General features: G+C 46.5%; 1 protein-coding gene across 4 annotated transcripts in view; it reads right to left on the reverse strand.

Annotated features, from left to right (window-relative positions):
• The window catches only part of AGAP1 (ArfGAP with GTPase domain, ankyrin repeat and PH domain 1), a 676,738-nt gene extending 652,548 nt beyond the window's left edge, over positions 1-24,190 (reverse strand). For all 4 annotated transcript variants that reach the window (XM_036766640.1, XM_036766638.1, XM_036766642.1 and 1 more), the window contains exon 1: positions 23,819-24,190. In XM_036766640.1, coding sequence (XP_036622535.1) covers positions 23,819-23,981 — 163 coding nt within the window. In that variant the 5' untranslated portion in view covers positions 23,982-24,190. The remainder of the gene's footprint in view (positions 1-23,818) is intronic.
• Between the last annotated feature and the right edge of the window lie 3,445 nt (positions 24,191-27,635).

A 27,635-nucleotide genomic window follows, 5' to 3' on the forward strand; every position in this document is an offset into this window, starting at 1 on the left:
CCTTCCTTAGAGGGACTCAATGGACTTCAGAAATAAGAACATCCAGCGCTGATAATAGGGGTGAAAGGTTCCTTGAAACACAGGGTTTGGAAAATGCTGACAGCATCCCTGTGTAACTGATAGTGGATGAGATATCAAGAGCAGGAAGAGACCTTTGAGGTCATCTGATCCAACCCCTCCTCTTACAGCTGAGAATACTGGAGGCGAAAGAGGGGAGGGGAGCTTCCCAAAGTCACTTAAAGCTAAGATTTTAATCCAGGGCTTCTTTCTCAGAACCCAACAACCTTTCTACTATGCCATGCTGCTTACATGCAACCCAACATCCTCTGAAGCCAAAACAGAGATAGAACTGACAGCTCCACATTTTTGGTCCACTAAGTGCTAACCCTGTGCCCTTTCCACCAGAGTACATGTCTCAGAATAAGCAATGCCTTGGAAATCTAGGTTACAGGAAGCTCTACGTGGATAATTTGGGTTCAGAGAAATGAATGAGACCAGGCTACTCATGAATGCACAGCTACGTGGTTAATCCCAGCAGCTGGGCCATTTGGGGCTTGCTGCTATTTGTGGGGAGTGGGGGGGGAGTCACTTCAAATCTGGGACATTTATCTCATCAGAACACTACCATCATTAAAAGAAAAAAGACCTAACAATGACTATGTGCAGTCAGCTCCTGAATGCTGGGTCCATTTCAGCTAGAGCATGACCATCGAAGAGGCAGAAATGGCAGCTTTTGCTGCTTTTAGGAGACACCATAACCCAATGGACATAAATGCTAAGAAAAATGACTGAGGCTCAGCCCAGGGAACTTGAGATGTGTGTCAAAGGAGGAGAAAGTAAGAAAGCCTGCTGCATTGCACTTAGTCAATCTATGATGCCAATGAAGCGCTTCCATTTCCTCAACTTTAAAACTTTTTAAAAAGTTACCTCACCGAGGAAAATGGCATAGCAGGGGAAGCACAGAGTCCCAAGACCCGGGTTCAAATCCCAGGCTTTGTATTACAAACTGCATAACCAAAGCAAAGTCATCTCATCTCACAGAATCACAGGTTTTACGCTTTAATGCCCTGAAGTCACCTGGTCCAACCTTCTCATTTTACAGATGAGTCAACTGAGGGACAGAGAAATTAAGTGAGTGATTCAAGGTCTCCTAGGGGTGGGAGGTCTGGGTCAAGTCTAGAACTTGACTCCAGATGTGCTAATGCTAAAACTATCCAGCTTTCTTCCATGCCGTACAGGCAACCTCCTTGGACCTCAGTTAACCCTTCCATAAATGGGCATGATCATACTTGCCCAACCTACCTCATAAGCTCACTTGGGAGCTAGTGTTATAGAAATGGACCAATAGCTGACATTCTCTCTGTGAATCAAGATTTGCCAAGCACTCTACAAATATTCTCTCAACTGTTCCTCAGGACAACCCAGGGAGACTGCCTGGAGGCTCTACAGGAATGATTATTCCCAGTTACATATAAATGTAAATGGTCACAGGTCATAGACCTGGATCAGCAAAAGAACTTAGAGGCCATCTAGACGCTAGTCCAACCTTCTTGTTTTTACAGACAAGGAAACTGAAGCCCAGAGAGGTAAAATGACCTAATATCACAGGATCACAGATTTAATAATAGAACCTGCTTTCCAGGGTTGTTGTGAAGATCCAATGGGATCATATCTGTAAAGTGTCTTGCAAACTATATAAGAAGGTAGCAATATTATAGTTATTATTCAGAGGGAGAGAGACCTCAGAGGCCACTTCTTCTGACTGTCAATTTACAGATGAGGAAACTGAGTCCCAGATGATTTAAGTCATTTCACATCAGAGGTTAATTTATTCAAAGCTGGGAGGGACCTTGGAGGCCATCTAGCCCAGCCCTTTCATGTTGTAGATGAGACAAGCTGGGGCCATTGAGCTAAAGTGTTTTGCCAAAGATCCCACTGTTCATGTCAGAGCTGTGGCTCAGAAAGGCCAAACAACGTGTCCGTCATCACACGGAGACTAAATGTTTGAAACTTGGATTCGAACCCAGATCTTCCTCACTCCAGACCTAACACCCTATCAGACTGCACGAATGAGTCAAGATAACATTGGCCTGTCTTGGCTTGTGAACATTCTCTAGCTATTACAAAAGAAGAATGCCTAGGTCTGGTTGTATGGGTGCAGAGACCTCTCAACCATCCCCTCTGTCTCCCTGGCTTAGACCCAGTCTTTGCAATTGGGCTAGTATTAAATACTGACTTTCTAATCCAACCTCTCATCTGCCAGCTGAAGGTCCCTTCCACCTTGCACTGAACCCAATGAAAGAATCCTCATCAAAATAAACTCATGTTGGGGGCAGCTAGGTGGCACAGTGAGTAGAGCACCAGCCCTGGAGTCAGGAGGGACCTGAGTTCAAATCTGGCCTCAGACACTTGACACATGTACTAGCTGTATGACCTTGGGCAAGTCACTTAACCCCAATCACCCTGCCAAAAAAACAAAAAAAAAAACTTATGTTTCAAGTGAAACATTTCAAATGACATTTCAGGAGCAGCTACTGCAAACAGGCAACTTCCAGGAAAGGAGTGAGGGGTACAAGATAGGCCCTGCTCTTGGAAGTTTTACAATCTAATTGGGCAAGGGTAAGGGTGAAGATAACGAAGATACAGGGGTGAATGAGAGACTACAAAGGCATCAGCAAAGCACTTTGAAGAGAGGGAGCCACTGTCACCTTCATGGCAAAGGTGCCACCTGAGTGGGGTCTTGAAGCAAGCATTTATTTAGTATCTTCTGTGTATAAGGCCTGTGCTAGGAGTGAGGATTCAAAGATAAAAATAAAAATACCACCCTCCCCCCCCCCCCCCCCCGCCTCCACAAAGTTGATATTCTGTCAGGGGAAAAACATGTAAATAGTTAAGTCAATACAAAATACTTTACAAGTAAACACCAAGAAATTTCTGGCAGAGGGCATTAGTAGCTTAGATGTTTAGAAAAAGAGTTGACCAATGAAGGAGATGAAGGGAAAGACTTCACCAGGGCTATAGAGCCTAGATCCCACTCTAGGCAGGAGAGATAAGAGTGTGGGCAAAGGCCTGAGAGAAAAGGGAAGAAAGGACAAAAACAGGAAGTGGAGAGTTACACCAACCCTACTACGCCTAGAATATATACAAGGGAGCAATATAACATAAAACGAGTCAGTCACAAGATTATAAAGGTCTTTGGGTTAGAAATGTATCTTTTATTCAGACAGCAATAGGGAGTTACAGAATGTTTTTGAGTAAAGGGGTGACAATGTCATAGCAGTGGCTTACGAAAACAACTTACACAGTAGTATGCAAGATAGGTGGGAGAAAAGGTAGTCAGCGGGCAGAAAGAGCACTTGGAGGCTATTAAATCAGTCTAGGGGAGGACAGGTGAAGGATCCTGAACAAAGGTGGTCATGGTGTGAATGAGGAGGAAGGTCAGGATGAGAGAAGATTAGTAGGAGTAGAAACAACAGCACATGAACATTTTAGAAGCTACCAAAGTATGGGCTTCTGTTTTGTGTCTCCTGAATGCCCTGAGAAGCCATCATCTGTTCTGGGGGCAGGCATTTGTCTTAACTCAAGAATGCCTCGCTGTCAAAACACCAGCATCTTCCACAGCATCAGGATTCCACAATAAATAGACGAAGTATCAGTAACTTCTTTGGAAAAGATTGTTCATCTGTTACAAAGACTTCCACAAGTGGTTAGTACTCTTCAGTGCTGCATTGTGTTTACCAACAAAGAGCTCCAGAGAGATACAGTCACAGGCATATAAATTCGTTGCATCAATGGAAGCTTTGGAAATGAACCTACCAAGGAGCCCCGTTCATGATGATTCAAGATTACTTTTAAAATAGAGAGAAGCAAAAAAGTGATAAAAAGGATACCTATCTATCCAGTGGAATCAACGGGTGAATGAACGAGTGATTGCTCTGACACACAGAAGCCCCGTACTTAGAATTAATTTCAATACAGTAAATATTTGGTGCCTACTCTATGACAGGCACTGTTCGAGGTGTTAGGGGTAGAAAAAGAAACAATCCTTGTCCCCAAGGAGCCTATACACATTCAATCAACAAGCATTTATTAAGCAACTACTGTGTGCCAAATACTGTGTTAGATACTGGGAATGCGAGATGAAAATGCAACAGCCCCCTCCCTCAAAAAGCTTTCTAGTCCTCCCAATCCAATAAACATTTATGAAGCACCTACTATGTGTCAGGCACTGTGCTAAGTGCTGGGGATACAACTAATAAAAAGAAAGACAATCCTTAGCCTCAAAGAGCTTACAATCTAAAGGAAGACAGAACCCACAAAAGGAGGCAGGAAGAGCTGGGAATGAGGGAAAAAAGCTAAAACTATTAGGCCCCGTGGAAGTGAGGATTCTTAGAAGGGAGAAGGTTTTAAAACCATCTCAAATTTGAGGAATACAACTTGTCACCTTAGATAGATCACTTAACCTCAGTTTACTGATCTGTTAAACGTAGGTAATAACACACCTGGTGCCTCACGAGGTTGTTGTAAATAATCTAGAGATAACACAGGCAAAGTGCAACATGGGAAATTAAAATCACAACGCAGATGGCAGCTTTCATTTTTGTTATCATTAACCTGGCCCAGTAATTTCATAGATGGAGGGAACACCCAGTGAGGACTCACTTTCTGCTAATGTGGCTACAACTACTGTGCAACTCTTGACTTCTGGAGATGCCCAGGCATTGAGAGGGTAAGTGATTTGTATAGTGTCACACTGCCAGAATATGCCAAAGGTAGCATTGGAGGTGCTTGTGGCTATCAATCAATGAAGCATGAAGAGGGGAAGTGATGTGCCCAAGGTCACACAGCTACTAAGTACCAAAGCTCAGCAGGAAACTCAAGTCAGCTGACTCCAGGCCCAGCGGTTCATTGCACTGCCCAGACATAGGCCTTAGTTATGTAAAATACAGGTCAAAGGTCAGATGAACCTGTTGGGACATTACAAAGGATATACCTGCAGCTTTCACATCAGCATTTGTAGAAAGTAAGCACCCTAAGGGCAGGGACTGAACCATTTTTTGTCTTTGTGTTCTGGTATCAGGCATATGACAGGCACAGGAGAGTCAATGAGATCTAATTAGGTTTAAATAAAAGGTCAACTAAATCTAAATTGGTTCAAAAAGTTAAATTCACTAAGTTGAAGATGGAGAGGGGGAAATATATGCTGCTCTAAATTTAGGTTCAACAAAAAACTTATTTGGATTCTGAACAAAAAGCCAATCAGACATTTTGGTGGTAATTATGGAAAGTGAGAATTCTGAGCTAGACTAGAGAATCAAGAAAATGTAAGCTTTTGTCAGAGGTTTTTGCTTTTAAATATCTGGAATAACAAGGCCTTGATGTTAGAGTCTGGGGCCTGGTGAGATGGAGTCTGATATGGGTAAGAAGCAGACAGACAAGAAGCAGATTGCTCCCCAGTCTGCCTAGGCCACAGGTTGGCCACTGGTCATGGGCTGTAGAGTCTGGAGAACTCAGGGCACTCCAACTCTCAGAGCATGGGGGCATCTCTGCTCTGGTTTCTACCATGTCTGTGAGAATGAACCCTGCTTGAGGTTCTGCACAGCCCCCAAAAAGCCATGGAAAATTCAACCCATTTTGGCCCACACTGGTGGGATAGCATATCAAATCTCAGTTGGATCAACGATTAAAAGAAAAATCCGATTTCTACATTGGCACAAAGTGGGCAAGAATCTTCATTCAGTTCAATGTCAAAATGGCACCAGAATCCAGGAGTCAGAGGAGACCTCAGTTGGATCAGCAAGTGTCCAGTGGATGACACCTTGCTGAAGGGACTATGCTCGATGCATAGAATGGGCTGTCACTGTAAAAGAACCCTAATAATTGGCACTAATGGAGTCCATTATAGTTTGTAAAGGTCTTTATGGGCATCTTTTCATTTGAGCCTCCCAAACATCTACGGAGGTAAATATTGTTACAAGGATTATTATGCCCATTTTACAGATAAGGAAACTGAGGGTCAGAGAGACTAGCAAGTATTAGAGATAGTGCAACACTCCCCTCCACCTCCCTGCTCTAGAGTCTAGAAGTTCTGCAAATACTGAAGGTGTACTTGCTCCTAACTGCTGGCATACTTCTTGAAACTGGCACTGGGCTACTCTGGATTTCAAATACATTGAATGGTGATTTATGCTCTAGAAGAACATAAGCTCCTTGAAGACAGGAAGTGTATCATGTTTTTCATTCTGTGTGGGACAGAGTAGATGCTTAATAAAAGTTACAGAGCTTTTTGTATGGATGTGGTAGAAGCATACAATGAAAGTCCTAACTCTTTCATTTTATGGAGGAGAAAACAGAGATGTGGGAGCGGGGAGCAGTAAATATAAGTAAGTTAAGTGTCAGGGTAGCATTTGAACTCAGGTACTCTGACTCTAAGTCCAATCTTTTTTTCCCCCTGTGCACCATCCCCCCTACATGTTGTATCCTCTGATAGAACATAAATTTCTTGAAAGCAGGAACAGATTCATTCTTATCCATGTGTCCTCAGTACCTAGAATAAAGTCTGGTGCTTTAAAAAGTATGTTGATTAATTCCTTGATTTCAATGGTGTTGGGTTAAACCCAGACAAACCCTTGGAGCAACTGGCGATCTTATCCAAGCTCCACTGTTAAAATGGAGATTTATTATTACCAGGTACAATGTCTTGTGAAGTTGCTGTCATTGAAAATCCCTCCCCTTTGTGGAAAAATTGGGACATCAATGTACTGTTGGTAGAGTTGTGAATTGGTCCAACCATTCCTAGAGAACAATTTGGAGCTATGGTCTTTGACCCCACAATACCACAACTAGGTCTCTATCCCAAAGAGATCACAGAAAAAGGAACAGGATCTATATGTACAAAAAAAAATATTTATAGGAGCTCTTTTTGTGGTGGCAAAGAATTGGAAATTTAGGGGATGTCCATCAATTGGGAAATGGCTGAACAAGTTTTGGTTTGTGATTGTGATGAAACACTATTGTGCTATAAGAAATAAAGAGCAGGATGGTTTCTGAAAAACCTGAAAAGACTTACATGAACTGATGCAAAGTGTACTAAGCAGAACCAGGAGAACCCTGTATTTATGGTAACAATACAGCAGTATTGTAACAATTGTAACAATAATCAACTGTGAAAGACTTAGCTATTCTAATCCAGATAATGATCCAAGATAATTCCAAAGGACCCATGATAAAAAAAAAATGCCATCCACCACCAGAGAGAGAACTGATTGAAGGGTGTGTGTGTGTGTGTGTGTGTACGTACTTTATTTTTCTTAAGAGTTTTTTGGTCTGTGTTTTCTTTTGTGACATGGCTAATATGGAAATATGTTTTGCATGACTTCACACGTATAATCAATATGAAATTTTGTGCCTTCTCAGGGAGGGAGGAGGGGCAAGAAGGAGGGGAAAGAATCTGGACCTCAAATTTTTCTACGTTAATTTTTTTACACGTAATTGAGAAATATTTAATAAACCAAATAAGTATGTATGGGAGGCGGCGGGGGGGGGGAGAAAATCTATTCCCTTGCAGCCAACCTCTCCCAACTTAGCCAGGCTGGTCCTCTCTAGGTCTCTACTGGGAGCTTTCCCCACTTGGTAGGCATTGCCAGAGCTGGGGCTTCACCCACAGAATCCCTTGGGACCTTGGGCTCACCTCCATATTACAGTGGGGCATCAGAGGAAGACTTTAGCCTAAGAAAAATTCACACATCACCAGATAAAAGCACAACTTTTTCATTTATTTTTAAGTAAGTTATAAGAAAAGAGGGTAGCTCCCATCCATGATGCTGACAAGAAACCAGAGTGGTGAGTCAGAAGGTGTGACTCTAATTTGGAAAATTAGTCCTACTGTTAATCCACATTTCCTAAGAACAACCTGGCCTTGTGATTCCTGAACAAACACACTCCTTTGCAATAAGCAAAAGTGTAAGATAAATAATAGCCCCATGATGCTTACCTCCTCTTGTAGTAAGTGCTCAGCTGTTAGCTCTCCCCCTCCCTTTCCCACTGGAGTCCCGGGGAAAATAAAGCATGTCTGCCCCAGCGGGCTACACCCAAGTGATGTGGGTGAGGCTAGTAACTGGGAGACTCTGAAAAACCCAGGGTCCTTGGGGAAGGGGATGAGGCAATTCCCATGGAAGAAAGCTCTGGAAATCTAAGCTCTTACTTTGCCCCTAGTTCAAATGAGAAACTGATGGAATAGCTGACTATGTTGAAAGGAGGAGGAAGAAGGACAGAGAGAGGAAGGGAGAAAGAGATGGAAAAAAAGATCAAGAGAGAAAAAGGGCAGAGAAAATGGAGAGGGAAGAGAGAGGCTAGAGAGGGTGAGAGAAAAAAGGGAGAGGGAATAGAGGGGGAAAGAGGAGAAAGGAGAAGGGGAGAGAGATGCACCACCCTCCCCCAAAACACACACAAGGCTATCAGCAGGGAGCAGCAGGCCAACAGAAGGCATATGAAGGGGGAGGTGAGAGGCTCTGGGGATTTCTGTCTGTCTCTGCACTGATGGCTGCTCATGCGAGGATTTTAGATTTTCTCTCCTCCCTCTTTTAATTTAATCTTCCCCTGTAATACGGGAGCCATGTCCTGCCAGTGCCAGCAGGAGGGCCCCGCCTACATTGTTCCAGGTTCCCTATGAGCACACCAGAGTCCTCTGGGATACAAAAGATAACAGCATGACAAGGACCAATAGAAACCAGGCGTAAACATTCTAGTTAAATGTGGAAATATCCTGATGGCTAGAGATCCCATCCTGGACATGAGGTGTCTTTGCCTACGTAAGCTACAAGTGTATACAGGGAGGAGTAGGGCAGGGGAGCTGGAGAAGGGGAAGAAGGGGAGTGCTGGAGATGCTTACTGTCAACTGCAAGTTCTGCTATCTTTGACCCCAGCCCTTCACAGTCAGAGCAGTCCTGGCTTCCCAGGCCTTGTAATGGCCAAAGCCCAGAAACCAGGGGCCAGAGCCTGGCTAATCTGTTTAGTAAAGATGGCTGAGACCAGGCCTGGATGAATTACTGATGTCTCTCCAAAACAAAGGAAATGGCACTACTTTATAGCTCCTTCATCCCCTTGCCTCTCCTGTCACCTCACCCTCCACTCCCTACCTCCTTGGCAATTTCAATATCCTGGAAAGGAGAATGACAGGATGGAAAATATACACAGGCTCTATCCCTTCTTGGGGATAAATGGTGCTACTTAAAGGAACCTGAGTAGTGGGACTGGGTGCTGGAAGAGTTAGAGCTTTTTGCTTCTTTTAAAAATGACATTTTTCTTGTTTTAATCACTGCCATTTTTCAATCATGCCCTTTGTAACAAATAAATGCATTCAAATAAAATAAAATACTACATTGGCCACATCCACAAATATATGTATGCCTCACTCTGCACCAACAGTTCACCACCCGCTTGCCAAGGGACAAGAGATCAGCTTCTTCATCAGTTGGAGGGCTTATTTCTACTAAGTCTCTGGGATGGTTTGAATAGCTTATTCTCAAACTCTAATGGTAGAAGTTTCAGAGAGATGGATTTAGGCTTGACGTCTAGAAAAACTTTCTAACCATTTGAACTCTGGCCAAGTGGCCTGTCTGCTTTGGGCAGCGGTGGCAGCTCCCTGCTCAGTGAAGGTCTTGGAGCAGATAGGGGGCTGGATGACCACTTGTCAGACATGTTGTGAAAGGGATTCATTTGGGAGTGGGCATTATACCAGGCCATCTCTGAGGTCTCTTCTCACTTTAAAATTTTGTGATAGAACAGAAAACATGGGTCAAATTCCTGCCTCAGGCCCAGCCTGGCTATGTGACCCTGGGCAAGTCATTAGCTTATTGCTCAGGCAACTCTCTAGGACTATAAGTTAGTTGCAGAGATGCCAACCAGCATTGGCAGAAGGGCTTTTCCTCACTTGAGAGTTCCCTATACTAGTGAAATCCAAGGTCCAGTTCCAATCCTTATTTTACTATGTTAGCCTATGAATCCATAGTTGGGGAAGGAAATCCCTTTTGCTGGAAGGTCCTAAAACTCAGGCACTCTCCAAATGTTTGAGGAATCCTTTGGTTGATAAGAACAATTGTAGATGTGCATTAGTGCTGGTGCCCTCCTCACTGGGGCCTCCCACTCTGATGAAATTCCAGGTCTGATCCAAAAGAGAAAGTGATCTGATCTAGTCCCAGACACATGTATAATGCATGGACACTTGGGAGGACTGGACACTTTCTCAAGGGAGGGGGAATACTTCCAGAGAATGGAGATTTTAACACATCCCTGCCCGCCCACAGGCTCTTCTCCCATGGGTCATTTTGCCAGTCCTCACCTAGCTATGGTCAGAAAAATGGAATTGGGGGAGGGAGTTTCATCTCTCTCTGCACTTATGAATGCTCATGCAAGGATCCTGGGGTTTTTTTTTTCTTCCTCTTTTGGCAAGGAATGAGAATTTGAGGAAGGGGGAAGGAATTTCTGATTCTTGCCATTAAGGCTGTAGGAACAGGTAGGGCAATTACCCAAAGCTCCTCAGATTGGGAAGTATCTGAAAGGAGACTCTCCTCTCTTGTACCTGCAGCTGACCTTGGCTCCTAGTTCCTGGTGCATGGGGAAGACCTTCTGAACACTGACTGGTGATATCTAGCTCACCAGGGGCCTGGAATTACCACTCGAAATACTGTGGCTAACACTAACCCTGCCCTGGCATTTCAATCTAAGTCGTTCCCTGCCCTCTGAGCTCCTGGGCTATGTAGGCAACATGGTGTGGAAGGTCAGAGGTTAAACAGGGGACCTCCACGTCATGGAGCAATGAGCTAAGAAATGGGTACAAGGCAGGAAGGAAGCTGAAAAGGGCTCTGGGACTTCAGAGAAAGGGGGCAAATACTCTTTGGTTGGGGAAGCCAGGGGAGGTCCTGGGGCTAGGCAGGAAAGGTAGATAGGATCTCTACAAGGTGGGAATGTGGGTATGTGATAGGGAACCAATGTGAACAAGGACACAGAGGGATAACACATCAATCAACAGACAGGTATTAAGCACCTACTATGTACCAGGCACTGAAAACACAAATAGAAAAGTATGGTAGCCCCCTTCTCCTCAAAGATATTCCATCCTACTAAGATACAATGTAGATACAACACAAGTGTTAATAACACAATTTAGGAGGAAGAGGATACATGCGTTCAGTTGTATCAGATTCTAATAGAAACAGATTCCTGGGGGCAGCAGATTGATTTAGAAAAATCACAAATTACATTATCTATGTTGTACTGCATTTTAATTTATTTTGTTTAACTTTTCCCAGTTACATTTTAATCTGATGGGGGAGGATGCCACCCTCAGGCAGTGAGTCTGACACCTCTGTACTAGATGAAAACAATCCAGATCCAGAAAGGCCTTGACAGGCTAGAACATTGAGTCAAAGCTACTAGGATTAGACTTAATATGCATAAATGTAAAGTCTTATGTGGTTCAAAAAATCAATGGGACAATAAGATGAAGGCGAAGTGATGATGACTCTTCATCAGAAAAACAATTTGTATGTTTTAGCAACCTGTAAGCTCAATGTGTCACCAGTGTGATACTGGTAGCCAAGAAAATGAATTCAATCTCAAACCAAATTAAGAGAAGCACAGTGCTCAGGATTGGGTGGCAGAGGGGGATTGGTGGTCCCAGTTGTTTGTCCCTCTCATAGCACATTTGGAGTGCTGTGCTCACTGTTAGGTGCCACCTTTTAAGAAGGACATTAATAAGCTGGACAATGTTCACTGGAGGCAACCAGGATGATGAAGGGCCTTGAGTCCCTGTCACAGTAGAAGTAGCTGAACGAATTAGGGAATGTTTAGCTTGGAGGAAAAAAAATGACTCAGGGCAGAAGCATCTGAGCTGTGTCCAGGTATGTGAAAGACTCTCCTATGAAAGAGAGATGAGACTTTAGCTACTTCACCCCAGATGGCAGAGCCAGGTGCAAAGAGCTAGATGTTCATCCATGTAAAGAAAGCCTTGCTAACAGTTACAAGTTTCCAAAGGTGAGGGATGTGATGAAAACAGAGAAGTGTGGAAAGATCGAAAGATCTACAGGGCCAGAAGCAAAGTGAAGTGAGCAGAAGCAAGAACACAATGTGTACAACGACCGCCATGGAAGCAGAAAGAACCACTACAGTGAGAAAAAGAAAGTGCTTCAAATTCAAAGCTACAAAATTATATAGAGCAAACATGGCTTGGAGTACACATGAGAAGACCCTCCCCATCCCCCATGCCTCCCCTAGGTGCATATATGTTTAGATTCTTTTTGGTCTTATTTCTTTTCTTTGTCTTTCAAAATACTATTTGTTGCATAGGATGGCTCTTTGGGAGGGAAGAGATACCAGGGAAGTTATGGGGATGTAAGAAAAAAGTCAATAAAAACTTGTTTATCCAAAAAGGAAAGCCAGATCCAGGAAGTGACTGGATAAGCAGAGCGAGCAAACCTGATGGCAAGATTGTGAACCAGGATGCCTAGAAAGATGATGGCACCCTAGATGGAACAGGGGTGTGTTTGGAGAGCAAAGATAATATACAAAGATCTGCAGTGCAGATCACAGTCAACCCATGTCACTTGTCCTTTGCAATATGTTCTGTACCATCAGAAATAAAAACTAGGTGTCAGGGGACTCTTGCTCACCAGTGATGGGAGTGGGGAAAGGGAGTAGAAATGGTGGGGGGATGGGCTGAGATATTTGCCTACTGTAATTGCTGGGGGTGACAGTATTCTCCACAGTCATGGAAGGCCATGATTGAGGGGGGCACAGAGGAGGAGAGACAAAAGGGGTGATGGGAGTGGCATGGTGTTAGAAACAAGATAGCACACAGCCCATCTTGCCCCCCTACCAGTGGTTGATAAAACATCCCTTGGACTCATGTCCCAGTTCCCACCTTAGAAACCAGTGCTCTAGAAGGTGATTCTGTTTCCCCAGAGTGCAGGACCTGGAGTCAGAGGACCTAGATTCAAAACGTGGATCTGCCACTTAATATCTGTTTTGACCTTGGGCAAGTCACTGGGGCTGAATTCATTCATTCATTCATTCATTCATCCATTCATTCATTCTGGGTTTCAAATTCCTCAACTGAAAAATGAGGCTGTTGGCCTAGATCAGTAGTGTCAAACCCAAACAGAAATGGGGCCATACATAAGGACTCCTGCTGGTAGCTCAAAGACTTAGAAAACTACATTTTGACGTTATATTTTATTAAAAGGCAGCTAGGTGGTGCAATAGATAGAGCACCAGCCCTAGAGTCAGGAAGACTCCTCGCCCTGAGTTCAAATCTGACCCCAGCCACTTACTAGCCATGTGACCCTGGGCAAGTTACTAAGCCTGTTTGCTTCAGTTTCCCCATCTGTGAAATGAGCTGGAGAAGGAAACGGCAAACTGCTCTAGTATCTTTGCCAAGAAAACCCCAACAGAGGTCATAGAGTTAGGCATGACTGGAAGAGGACTAATGTTGTAGTGGATTTTTACATTTTGATACCTCTGGCCCAAAGGACCTCCAGGTCCCTTCCACTAGTGATTCTAGGATTCCTTACCCTTAATAAAGTGAACAATCTTGTACATGAAAAAAGTTGTGCACATATTAAGATGCCCAAACAAAGGCCCCCCCTACTCATCTGGGGAAAAAAATAGCTGATAAGAACAGAATCTCCTCCTCTCAAAGCCAGGCTGCTCCTGGCTGACCCCATCCTTGGACAGTGCAAGCACTTAATAATTAGAACTAGGTTTGAAGTCAATGGACTTGGGTTCAAATCCTGCCTGTCTGTGATGCTTACACCTATACGGCCTAGGCAACCAAAGCCTCTTCATGTGTCCAATGATGGGGGTGTAAGAGGGAGACATGGACTAGGTGGCCTCTGACATCTCTTCCAACTTGAGAGCTATGATCTTATGATGGAGCTGGATGTCTTGACCCCTAGGGGCCCATATAACTCTAAATCTCTATATAACCCAATGAGCCTAGAAGGGACAGATGGATTATTAATCTCTTTCAGTGGAGTTTCCATAACGGGAATCCTAACATAGATGGAATCACAGGTCTAGACCTCCCCCCCCCCAAAAAAGAGAGAAGGGCAATGAAATACACACAGTACCTTAGCACATAGTAAGTGCTTACTATCTGTAAAATGAATGGATAAAGATGACCATGACACAAGATACCGATTGTTAATGTCAGAAGTCACAGATTAATTCTGAATAGAAAGGGAGAGGGAAAATGGGGAGGGGGGAGAAAGCAAAGGGGGACGGAAGAGAGAGAGAGAGAGAGAGAGAGGAGATTCATTCACTCGCGCTCGCGCACACACACACATACACACACAGACACACACATATATATACACACACACACACACACACACACACACACGCACACACGCACGCACGCACGCACGCACACTCACGCACACATCCCATGAATTCTAACATTCTCAAGGCCACGCTGAAAGTCACTTGTGAATGTGCTTGAGAATGTAAGCAGAATTCTTCTCCCAAAACAATGAGATTAAAATGTTTCCCGTCCTTTTTTTTTCTGTTGTTTTGGTTTTATTTAAACTACTGACCAGCACAGTAATTACAAACAGCCTGTCAGGGCCACTTCAATAGAGCCAGGGCTGTTTGAATAAACAAACTGTTGGAATGAAGGCAGGGGGCTGCAGGAAGGGGCTAACTCTGCCCAGTTCCCACACCCCTCAGTTTGGTCCCCTGTTTGTGAAGGATGGTGAGAGTCGATTGGGGCTGCAATGGAATGAATAACACTGGGTGCTATCAGCTCCCTATCCCAAGCCTTGTTCCATACCCTCAGACCTATTTTTAGCGGGCACAGCACGGAAAAAGCTGGGGCCCCTGTGTGAAAACAGTTTGCTTTGGGGGTTATTCAAAGCTTCCATTAACAATTGATTGTGACAGGGTGTGGGTATTTGTAGCTTCTGGCTCCAATCCTCCTCCATCCCCAGAGCACTACACAGATGCCAACATCTGGAGCTGGTGAAGAAGCCTGGGAGCAGGGAGCTCTACCCTGAGGACCCCAGTTCTGTAGCCAGCCCAGCTCTGCCAAGGATTCATCAGTCATCAGAGGCTTGAAAAGTCCTTTAACCCTCATGAGTCTCCAGCTCCTCAAGTGTAAAGGGTCATGGTTGAACATTAAAGCCTCATCCAGCTCGAAATCTATGATCTAATAATAATCACTTCTCTGGCTGGGCCTCAGTTTCCTCATCTGTAAAATGAAAGAGTTTGCCTCCATAGTCTCTGAGGTCTATTCCAGCCCTACAGCTCTGATTCCATGATCCTAAAACTAGATTCTTTCCAAGACCCACTACAAATCTAAGCCTAGGAGCCTATGATATTCATGTTTCAGACTGAGATGAAGCAAAAATACCCTACTCAATTCACCTCCAATTCCAGAAGCATTGATTATGCACCTACTCTGTGCTCTGCTCTGACTACTGACCTCCCTGGCTTCCATTAAATCCCAAATAAAATTGGACTTCTTTTAGGAAGCCTTCCCCAGCCTTTCTTAATTCCAGGGCCTTTCCTCTGTTAATTGTTTCCTATTTATCCTGTATATATAGCTTGCTTTGTGCATATTTGTTTGCATGTTGTCGTTCTTCCTCCCCCCCCCCCCCATTAGATTGTAATCTCCCGGTGGACAGGGACTTTCTTTTGCCTCTTTTTGTATCCCCAGTGCTTAACACAAGTAGGCACTTGATAAATGTTTGTTGAATTGAATAGGTGCTGAGTATACAAAAAAAATAAAGCACAGCAGTCCTGACCCTCAAAGAGCTTACATTCTACACAAAATAAAACCAATTCTTGATCATTTGAGGAATCATAACATTTGAGACTCAGGTGGGACCTCCATGGCCACCTAGCCCAAGCACGACATGAGAAGAGAATCCTCATTATAACACACCCAGCAAGTGGTCATTCTGCCTCTGCTTGAAGACCTCCAAGAAGGGGGAATTCATTGCTTCCATCACTTTAAGGCAACCCATTTCACTTTGGGACAGCTCTAATTCTTGGGAAGCTTTTCTGGACAGCCTAAATTTGCCTCTCCAACTCCTTCTCCCCCACCCCATTGCTCCTGGTGCGGCCCTCTGGGACCAAGCAGTGTAAATCCATTCCTTTTTTTCAACTGATTCTATGTCATGGACTCCGGGTCCTCTGACCATCATGACTGTCATTCTAGACGCTCCTCATTTTATCAATGTCTTCCTTAAACCACATCACCCATAAATGAACTTTGAGCAGGTCTGAGTATACTAAGATGATCACTCCCTGTTCCTCAAAGTTGTGCCTCTCTCAATGAAGTCCAGGATCCCACTAGCTTTGGGGGGTAGGGGGTAGGGTGGTGCTGGAGAATGAGGATTGATGAGTAAAAGTTGCAGAGAGGCAGATTTAGGGTTCAGATCAGGAAAAACTTACTAACAATTAGAGTTCTCTGAGAATGGAATGGGCTGCGGATTCCTCTTCCAGTATAATTTGGACTAGATGCCCACTGAGGTCTTTTCTAGCTCAGAAATTCTGTAATTTTGTGCAATATATTTGTATTTTATTGGGAAGTCACTAGGGAGCTATGGAAGACTGTTGAGCAGGAGAGCAACTGAGTGAGAGCAGAGCACTAGGAAATTGACTTGAGATGTGTTGAGTCTTAGCAAACAGAAGCTCCCATTGCCCAATAGAGATCATGTTTTAGAAACAACCAAGAGTCATCTGTTTTGTCAAGCCTGATCATTTCACCTGGGGTTCCTAAGTATGGAGAAAGGGAAGATAAGTGAGTAGGTAGTGAAAACAAGTCAGAGCAAGTTATACAAAAGCAAATGTGTGATGTGTACTGCACAGCAGGGAAAACTCTGATTGGGTTTTTAGCTTTACATAAAAAGCATTGGAAAGTCTGCTTTGGAGACATAACGAGGACAATGCCAGCCCCGACTTGGAGACGACTCTGAGGGCTGCTCTGGCTGCAGTGGCTTGTTTCCCAACTCAAGTCATTCCCTCTCTTCTCCTTGAATCTCTTCAAGTTTCTGAGGTACCTGGAGCCCTTCTCTGGGGAGGAGCTCAAGGCCCCGTCTGCAATTAGCTAGAGGTGCTTCAAGGTTAGCACAGAACCTTCCATACGTTCCTCACAACAATTTTAAGAGGATTATCATCCCCATTTTACACATGAGGAGACTGAGTCTGAGAGGTTAAGCAGCTTATTAATGGCTATACAGGTAGCATTGGAGGTGAGATCTTGGACCCCTCTTCTTCCTGACTTCCAAGCCCAGCGTGTTATCCACCATACCACAGGGCTCCTCAATGGTAGACGTGGCTCTAGACAGATACAAGATAATCTTAAAACCAACCAAAACCATTCCCCAAGCTTCAGCAACCATTCAAGAAATACAAAGTCTGGACTCTTCAAGTTGGATGGAAGCCTGTCAATGCTGACCACCCACTCAGGGCAGCCACCTAGTGAGACAAGATGGACCCCTGAGGTTCTCTGCTTGGACCCTTCCAGTGACAAAGGGCTTCACTACCTCAAGGCAACACCTTCCCTTTGGGGACAGCTCAACAGGTTAAAAAGATCCCCCTTCCTCAAAGATACATGTCCAACGTTTCTGGCCATCTGCCAATCTTATCCCTGATTGCACCTTGGGACCCAAGGCAATCTAGTCACACCATGCATTCAACAGCCAACAAGAAGGCCTTTTTCCTTTAAGGGAGGAAATCATCATAAAATATTAGATTTGGAACCTGAGAAGTCAACTAGTCCAATGCTCTCAATTTTACAGCTGAAGAAATGGAGGCCCAGAGACATGACTTGCCTAGGAAATAAGGGAAGAATTGGCAAAGGTAGGATTTGAACCCAGGTCCTCTGATTCCAATTCCAGCCCCTTTTCCACTACACCATGTGCCTCCTCCATCAACACTGCAGGTCAGCTTCCCAGACTTCTGCTATGACTCAATTCAAATCCCACCTTCTACGAGAGACCTTTACTGGTCGCCCTGGCTGCTAGTGCTTTCCCTCTGGGATCATGTTCCATTTACACACTATTTGCATGTTGTCTCCTCCATTAGGGAGGAGCCATATGGGCCCAAGGTCCTTGAGGGCAGGGACCATGTTCTAGTCTCTCTCTGTATCCCCAGTGTTTTGTACAGCTTCTGGCTCTCATAGGTGCTTAATAAAGGCTTGTTGAGGGATTGACTGATTTCAGACATCCACTCTACATAATATTTCTTTCACACCCAAACTCAGCTGCCAAACCCAAGAGGTTGCAGGTAGCTGTGACTTTCACGCTGTTCAGTGGTGAACATCAACTTTTCAGCTCTTTGAGAAGGGACCAGTTTGCAGACATCTTCTTAAGGCAACAGTGTAGGGGAGCTGAACTTTCCAAGTCAGGCCAGAGCACAGAGGCCATTGAGTTCAACTCTCCCCAAGTACGGAGGAGGCGATGGAGAGCTGCAGAAGGCTTGGTCAAGGCCACTTCAAAAGGCAGAGCCCAAATGTGATCCCAGATTCTCTAAGGTGGCATTGGATCTTGCCCTCTCAATGCAAACTGCCAAGTTGGCAATTTCCTGCCCAGATGAAGTTTTCTACAGGATGTCAGCAGTGGGAATAACAGCCAGGAAAGCTAACAGGAGAAGTGGGAGAGTATATGGAGGGAATGATGGACTTGGGGAGGGCAGGACCTGAGTTCACGTACAGCTTTTCCATTTGAAGCCTGTGTGTCCTTGGGCAAATCATTCAATCTTTCTAAGCCTTAATTTCCTCACCTATAAAATGAGCCCTTTCTAAAATGGCCTCTCAGGTCCTTTCTACCTGTAAATTGAGGCCCCTCTTAATTACTTTTAGTCAGAGGAGGGACACACACACAAATACACAAGTGCAAATGTGCACACATACATATATCGAGCCTGTCTGGTTACCAGGGCCTATATGTTAGCAGCCTGTTGCTGATTTCATAGAGGGAGATTGAAGTAAACCCCAAATGGGAAATCTTTTAGTTATGTAATGAAGTAACCAGGAAAAATTAATATGCAGAAATGAAAATGGATCCATGTGTGTCTTGACTTATGGGAATTTGTACTGTTCATTATACATATGTTATATATGTTAATGCATCTAAGGGTACATATGTAAATATGCATATGTACATATGTATGTAGGTATTATACATATGTATGTTACTTTATCCACGTTTCAGAGTCCACAGAACTTCCCAGCTCAGTGACTAATAGCAGGATAGTGACTTGGGCAAGCTCTGCTCCTACCTGACTCCATCGTGAAAAGCTCAGAACTAGATGAAGAACAAACAGCATTCCAAGCCATCTGGGCTTGCTCTTTACATCCAGCCGGACACGTTGACTTTTTCTCCATACCCTGGTCCTTAGTCCATTTGGTTCCAAACCAAATCAGTTAAAAACCTAGCTATTTAACAAAACTGTTCATATCTTAGGCAAGTCAACAAGCATTTATTAAACTCCTACCATGTGCTATAAAAAGTCTGCATTAGGAAAAAATCTCCAGTTTTATCTTTGCCATAATAGACTTCTTGAAAAAGCTATCTATCCCAGATGCCTCTGTTTCTTCCTCAGTCTCACCCCTTCAACCCCTTGTGTGCAGACTCCCGCCTCCATCATTCTTCTGGATCTGCTCTCTCCAAGGTCACCTAATTGCTAACTAAACCCAATAGTTTCCTCTAAGTTTGTCTTCATCCTCCATAATCTCTGCAAATTTCCCTTCTCCCATGGCTCCAAAGATCCCAGGCTTTTCTAATTCTCCTGATCATCCTTGTCTTAAAGAGACTGCTCTCATGTATCACAGATCTAGAGTTGGAAGGGGCCTCAGAGGCATGCTAGTCCAACCCCTCCATTTCACAGAAGAGGAAACTGAGGCCCAAAGGGTTGGGGGGGACTTGTCCAAGTTCACATGGGGAGGGAGTGACAGGACAGCATTTGGAATCTCCTTCACCATCTCTTATCTGAGTTCGGCATCCTTAATGGTCTCCATGGCTTCCATCATCAACTCCATGCAAATAACTCCCACATTGAAACCCCCAGCCTTGCCTTTAGGACCAGCCACTGTATGTCCCAGCCATACCTCAAACTCAGTATGTCAGAACTTGTCACTGCTCCCCAAATGACTTGGCTTACATCTGTCCCCTTCTTTCAGCCCACCTACCCCAGACTGAGCCTGGACCCCTACCACCTCTACTCTAGACCAGCACTTCTTAAACGGTGACTCACAACTTTGGCAACAGTAAAAGGCTTCTGAATGAGCAAGGACCAAAAATTCATTAAAAATCAAATGTGTAATGAATCCGAGGTGTTTCTGGCAGCACTGGCCTGTGTAGCATGGAGCAGCTTCCCTGCAGCCAAGGTTCTAAACACAAAGCAGGCACACTTTGCAGGGCGAATGCCCTCAGGCCACGCAAAGGTGTGTAGACTGAAAAATGTTTAAGTCCTGGTCTAGGCCTACTGCAATCACCTCCTCATTGATCTTCCTTCTTCCACCTTCTCTCCTTTCCAATACACCCTCCGCACAGCTGCCAAAGTGATTTTCCTAAAACATAGATCTGACCACAGTCATTCCTCTAGTCAAACTAAACTTCGGTGGCTCCCTATTACCTCTAGGCTCAAACATAATCTTAAGCTGAGGTCCTCTGACTCAGTATCCTTCCTACTCTCCATAGCTTTGAACGCAGTACAGACAAAATAAACCTGCTGGGAGATAGTCCCACCTGAGTCAAAAGCACAATGAAAGACTGGGGTCAGAGGGCCTTGGTTGGAATGCTGGCTCTGCTACTCACTGTGTGCCCAGGGGCAGATTGTTCCCCCTTTCTGCACCTTCATTTCCTCACCTCTGAAATGAAGGGAGTAGGCCTGATGACTGCCAGGATCCTTTCTGGCTTCAGATATATGATCACTGAGGTAGCTCTAGGTTCAAATCCTGTCTCTCACACATACTGGCTATGTGACCCTAAGTCACAGTAATTCTCAGTTCCCTTGGCAACTCTCAAAGACTAGGTAGAAGTTGCAGAGCAGATGCTCTCCATTGGTAGAAAGGAGTCCCCCCCTCCAATGAAATCACAGACACTGAAAAAAATCAACGACATAGCTTCACAGCTAAGTAGCTAAGACTTAAATGTGGCAAAGGGAAAGTGGGTCAGACTATTGTTTTAAGCTTCTGGAACACCCCCCCCCCACTCCTTACACACACACACACACACACACACACACACACACACACAATGTTCAAATACTTTTCCTTGTGCTAAGGAGACAAACTGCTCACACTTGTTTCTTGAAATAAAACATTGCTGCCGCCTCCACCCCCTACTCTCCCCTGGTTCACAAGAAGCTCAGTCCCTGATTCAGAAGCCAACAGTCCTTCCACAGTGGCAAGGCACCCTTAGATATGTTTGCTTATCACCAAGCAACAGCTTTCTAAGCATTTCATCAGCCATCCTGAGTCTTCATGGAGACAGCCAGATGGAGAGAGGAAAATCAAAATTGAAGAAGTGTGCACTTGCCCACACAGCCCACCTCCCCAGTTAGGAAAGCCTGGAGCTCTGACTGAACATTCTCCTGGGATCATAAATTGATGGGAGATCGATACATTCTTTAAAGTCTCTGCTAAATGAAAATCTGTCCTCAGGAACAAACTGGTGTTGGCATTTCCCAGGAACTTAGAAGCATCTGATATTAACAAGTCAACATTAGGGCCCAGTTTCCTGTGGGCAAGCCAATGCTGTGCCATGGAAAGTGACACTCTCTACTGCAAGTCACTCCAACCCCTGAGTAGAAAATAATAACAGCAAAGGAAGTGGGGTGGGGAGAGAAATACCTCAAACTAACTGTACAAAACAACAGCAGGTTTGAAGGTATGGAGCAAGGGTATCCCAACAGAAAGGCTATTTCCCCTTCTATCTGATAGAGGGCACAGTGGAGAAAATGTGTCTAGGAGCCCAAAAGACTGGTAATATCCCTTATGTCCCAAACAGCTAAGAATCTAATTGGATACCCCAGGGTGGTCTCTGGGATAGAGGCACTGGAAAACCTAGGAGTTCCCAGGGAGCCCTGGAAAACAGCAGGGGCTTTATCGAAATATTAGCACACGCATTTATGATGCCAGTGTCTTGCTTAAGTTGCTAAAATGCTGATTGAGGAATGCAACAACCCATCCATCTTTGCAGGGCAAACGAACCAATGTTCCAGAGACAAAGCAAACACTCCTTGGAGAATTCAGATTTCAGACCCTCCAGTGCCAATAGTAGAATCCACTTCTCTGCCTTTGGCCCAAACTACTCCCATGGAGCCAGAAGGGCTGGTAAGCAATGCCATGAGCAGTGAGACAACCCATCCCCAATTAAGATGCAGTTGTTAGTGTTCAAGGGGCTCAGACTTCTCTTAGGTGTCTGATGCTGTGTTGGACTAGGGCTGCTGTCAAAAAAGGGTCCGGACTCCCAAATGCAGGTGTGCAAAAGGGGCAGACAACAATCTGAGCCATGGGGACTAACCCACGAGCTGAGCGGGGAGGTCAGCTTAGCCCAGGTCTGAGAAGATGCTCAAGCTGACAGTCCTATCCTAAAGCAACTGAACAGGAATTAGGAAAAGAGATAAATCCCCAATGATTTAATCTAAGTGGGAAAACCAAGCATGGCCAGGCCAGGCTCTAACCTTGGAGGCTTCCTTTCCATTTGGGGCTTTAGCTTGGGAAAGTGCTGTCTCCAGGTGAGCAGGCCGCCCTCATGAAGTGTTGTGGAAATTGGAGAGGGGCAAGGGTGCAGAGGTTTGCAGCCCACAAATGTTCTGAACCAATGACACCCAAACATCCTGGCAAGAGTGTTAGCCCACCACATGGAACAACTCAGTAACCCTGAGGATGCCAACCTGGAGAGCTGCTCTGGACCCAGCAGCAGGTCAGGCAGGCTCCAGCCCCATCCACTGTCCTGGGTGAGTCTTCCCAGAACAAAGATTCAGACAATCAAATCTGGCACCACACCAAATCCGGCTCAAACACAAGGGATGTAGACCTGCTGTCCTAGCCTCAGATGCCCCTGAAATGCACACATTCTTGATTTGGTCCACTCCACTGATCCAAAAGCTGGCTTAGCATTGCTTCAAGCAAAATGGGGGACTTGGGATTTCTAGTAAGTACTCCTAGCAACTGTCATTTCCATAAACAGCTAAAGAAGACTTATTTTCATAAATGCAGAGGACAAAGACACTCCTTTCCAAAACACCCAGGTCACAGAAGCTAATTTCCATACCCCACCCCCCATCATGGATTCCAGGGGATGCACAGCACACATGGTGAGATCTCTGAAATACAATGAGAAGGGGCTTTTACACTGCAGGAAGACCCCTAAATGTCCATTTAATACAACTTCCTGAGAGTGGAGAAATGATAGACAGTATTCAATGGGCTCTCCCAATTATTCTTTTCTGACAGGTTCTCAGCTCGCCCAACACTTTTCTCTCCTGCCCCCCTTTTTTTTCTTAAAGAGATCTCTGCCCCCTTGGCTGCCCACCCGCAGTCCGATCATCCATCCATCTATCCTCCATGCCACCCACCAAACCCGCACTCTCTGACTTGGGTTTTCCCTGGATCATGCAGAGAAAGAATACGCGTCCCGTTTCCTGGGATCCGGAGGAAAGAAAAAAACCTTTACACGCGTCCAAATGCACCCTTTCTGGAAGTCTCTTCTCAGGAGCAACTGAGCTGCTGGGGCCAAGAATGCGGCGCCCGGGCGGCCTGGCACATTCAGGACCCCCGGCCCCAGCCCACTCCCCGGCCCGGACTCACCCTCGATGGCTATGACATGCTCCCGGATCTGGCTCTGCAGCACGGGCTCCTCCACGCGCTCCAGCAGCTCGTAGATGGAGTAGATGTTGGGGTGCACGGACTCGAAGCGCTGGATCTCGGCCCGGATGGCAGCCGAGTTGGCCAGCTGCTGCTGGTAGTTCATGGTGCAGAAGCGCCGGCCGGCCGCCGGTCAGCCCGACCGTCCGCCCGCACGCCGTCCCCGCTCCTTCCTCCTCCTCCGGCCGCCCGGGTGGGCCGGCCTCGGGGGGCTCGGTCAGCGGGCGCCCGGGGGGCACCGAGCGCCCATGCGGCGGCCGAGGCGGGCCTCCCTTCTCCGAGGCTGGGGGACCCCCGCGATCTCCGCGGCTACCGCAGCCTCAGCCTCTTCCCCCCAGGAGGGGCCGGCCGCTTCCCCGCGGGGACGCAGCTGGCGGAGCTTGGCTCTCCCCGGCTCCCGCGGCACTCGCTCGGGCTCCGGCTCCGGCTCCGGCCGCCCGCGTGGCCGCTGCCCCGGCAGCCTAGGGGCTTGGCCGCCGCAGGGCAGCCATGGAGCGGCCGCGGGGCGCGGGGCGCGGGGCGCGGGGCCGGCTCGGGCAGCCTCAGCCCCAGCCCGGGAGCCGGCTCCCCCCCGCGCCGGGGTCCGGGCGCCTCGGCTGCACGGAGGAGGGAGGAGGCGGCGGCCGAGGAGGAGAGGGAGGAGGAGGAGGAGGAGGAAGAAGAGGAGCAGCAGCAGCAGCAGCAGGAGGAGGAGGAGGAGGAGGGCGCGCGATCTGCGCTGCTCCGACCGCCGGGGCTGCTCGCGGACGGCGGCGGCGCCCGCTCTGGCCCAGCCCCGGCCGGCAGCCCCCGGGGCCCCGCGGCCGCCGCAGTCCTCTCTCTCCCGCTGCTCGCGCTCCTGCTCCGGGCTCTCGCCTGGGCTCTGGGCCCACGTCCCTCGGCCGTCCTGCGGCTCCCGCTCCGCTCCGGCTCCGGCCCCAGCGGCCCCAGCAACGGCAGATGCCTCCTCCTCCGCCGCCGCCGCCGCCGCCGCCGCCGCGATGCCCCCGCCCCCGAGCCCCGGGCCCCTCCCCCTCCGGGCCCCTCCCCCTCCTCCTGGGCCCAAGCCGGATCCCGGGAATTCGGGACGAGGCTCCACCCCGCTCCTTCCTCTGCGCTTCTTGGGACTTGTAGTTCCGGGCACGTCTTCCTGCCCAGGGACCCGCCTGTCGGTCCTCCTGCACTCCTCCCGCCCCTCCCAGGGGCGCAGGCTGGCCGGCCGCGCGGAGCCCCCTGGGAATATCCCCCGGGCTTCGATGCTGAGGGCTGGGGCCAGAGGGCTAAGGGCATCCCACGTGGCCGCGGGACCTCCTCTGGTCTTTGGTTCGCAGTGTCCTGCAGCTTCTCCGAACTGAGCTTCCCCCCCTCCCCCAGCTTTTTGGACGGGGTGCACGGAGAGCGGGTGGGTGGCTCGGGCGGAGGGAGACTGGGTGCGTTTGGTCAGTTCTTATTATATTTCATTTTTTTTGGAGGCTAATTGAGAATGCAGATGTAGAAAGACGAGTAGGACGAATCGCGGTTTACAGAGAAATCTTCTCCTTGTCCTTTCGCCACTGTGCTAGCTTTTCATTTTTATTTTATGATAGTAGGTGATTTCATCTGTGAACTCGAACTCCTAGTGAGGAAACTCCCTGCACTGACTCACAGTCTTATAAAGCTTCCTGGGACACGAGGGAGTTAAGTGACTTGCCCAGGGTCACACAGTCAGTATGAGTCAGGACCGGAGCCTAGGTGTTTCTGATTCCAAGGCCACCTCTCCATCCTCTGCCCCATATTGGCCTTAACAATAACAACTCACATTTGTTTAGCTCGTTTATTAATCTTAAGAGCTGCCATTTATATCAGACTTTAAGGTTTGCAAAGTGCTTTACCTATAATATCTCCGGAGTTTGCATGGGACCCTGGTGCTCATCATGGAATGCAGTGCTTCCTTCAGGTGTGGTCCCACCAGAGCAGGACTCTCAGCTCTATGTTCCTAAAGATAGGCCTTACCTAGGGCAGCTCAGGATAAACTCAACCACTGGCCAAACACTGCTGGTGGAGTTATGAATGAGTTCTAGCTTTTCTGAAACAATAGGCAATTATACGGTGAATGACAGAATGTTCATGCTCTTGGACTCAGTGACCCTGCTCCTAGAACAGTGCCCTGAGCTTCTTGCAATGGGCTCCCACAGCTTCCTCTGTTATGGGGAAGAGTGTCAGGGAGAGACATAGTTGTAGAAACTATTCCTAACGGTGCTATTTGTAAAAGAAACAACACAAAAACTCAGTGTGGTCTGTATGACAACAGTTTGGTACGAAATTTGAATATAATGGGACACACCGAAAGTCCTGATAAATACGCAGGCTAAAAGACATACAGATAGACTGCTCTGAAATGGCACAGGGAAAAAGCAGAAGCCAAGCCCAGCCCAGTACCACCCTGCAGTGGAGACAGACAAGTTCTATTTATTACTCCTTGGGGGAGGGAGGAAGAGGATGCAGAGTACCAGGACCTCGAGGGCTCTCTGAGTTGTCAAAAATAGGTGCAGCACCTGGCGTGTCCTCTCCCCCACCCCTCGAAAACCTTCCTGCCTCCCTTCAGAAATAAATCAAAATCAGCTAAAGGGCAGCCTTCTGTAGCTGTGGGAGGCGTAATGGGTAATGGAAAAGAGATCACTAACTAGGGAATCAAAGGACTTGGGCGAACATCCTTCACCACCAATGTGATCTCCAGCAAGTCTTCACATCTCTGGGCTTTGGTTTCCTTATCTGGAAAATTAAAGTGCTGAACCAGATGTCCTGCAAGGTCCTTTGGAGATCCCAGGACCCATGTCCAAGTCACATCTAAGGCATCTTATTGACTTGTGACCTTTGACATGCCTAAATTCTCAGAACTTCTAGAATTTAACAACTAAAGTGTTTAGGTGGCAGCTAGGTGGAGAGAACACCAGGCTTGGAGTCAGAAACATCGGAGTTCAAATTTGGCCTCAGACATTTATTAGCTGTGTGGCCCTGGACAAGTCACTTAACTCTGTTTGGCTCAGTTTCTTCATCTGTTAAATGAATTGGAGAAGGAAATGGCAAACCACTCCAGGATCTTTGCCAAGAAAACCCCAAATAGGATCACCAAGAGTCCAGAATGACTAAAATAGGGGCAGCTAGGTGGCACAGTGAGTAGAGAGAGCACAGGCTCTGGTGTTGGAGGACCTGAGTTCAAATCCAACCTCAGACACTTGACACACTTACAAGCTGTGTGACCTTGGGCAAGTCACTTAATTCCAATTGCCCTGCCTCCCCCCCTCAAAAAAAACCCAAAACAAAAAAAGTGACTGAAATTACTGAACAGTGACAAAAGTGTGGTTGGGTTGTTATATGCAGGAAATCACAGCTTTCCTTGAAGAATTGACAGAGAGATATATCTGTGGCAGTCCCTCTGGAATCACCCTATTTAAACTGCACATAGCACATGTAAGGAAGACATTGGGCCTAGGGTTACCCTGCTAATCCTGGCCATGGGAGTTCTTTTCTCTTTTCCAGGAGTCCCCATTAATTTTACTTTGGGGCAAGTCTTCACCAGTGGACAAGTTTGCAAGGTAAGGTGTCTCATCTGGGTCAGTCTACTACTAGATTAGTGGGATCTCTTAAATGGCTCTGATGGATTTCCCCATCTCACCTGAGTGATCCCTCTCAGAAGACGCCTTCACCTAAGATCAGGAAAAAATAAACACAAACAAAACAGTGGCACTATAAACTCAGGGACACAGAGTATCCAAATAAGATATATATATCAACTGGTGCC

The sequence above is a fragment of the Trichosurus vulpecula genome, chromosome 7 (assembly GCF_011100635.1).
Source record: "Trichosurus vulpecula isolate mTriVul1 chromosome 7, mTriVul1.pri, whole genome shotgun sequence".
Taxonomy (NCBI): domain Eukaryota; kingdom Metazoa; phylum Chordata; class Mammalia; order Diprotodontia; family Phalangeridae; genus Trichosurus; species Trichosurus vulpecula.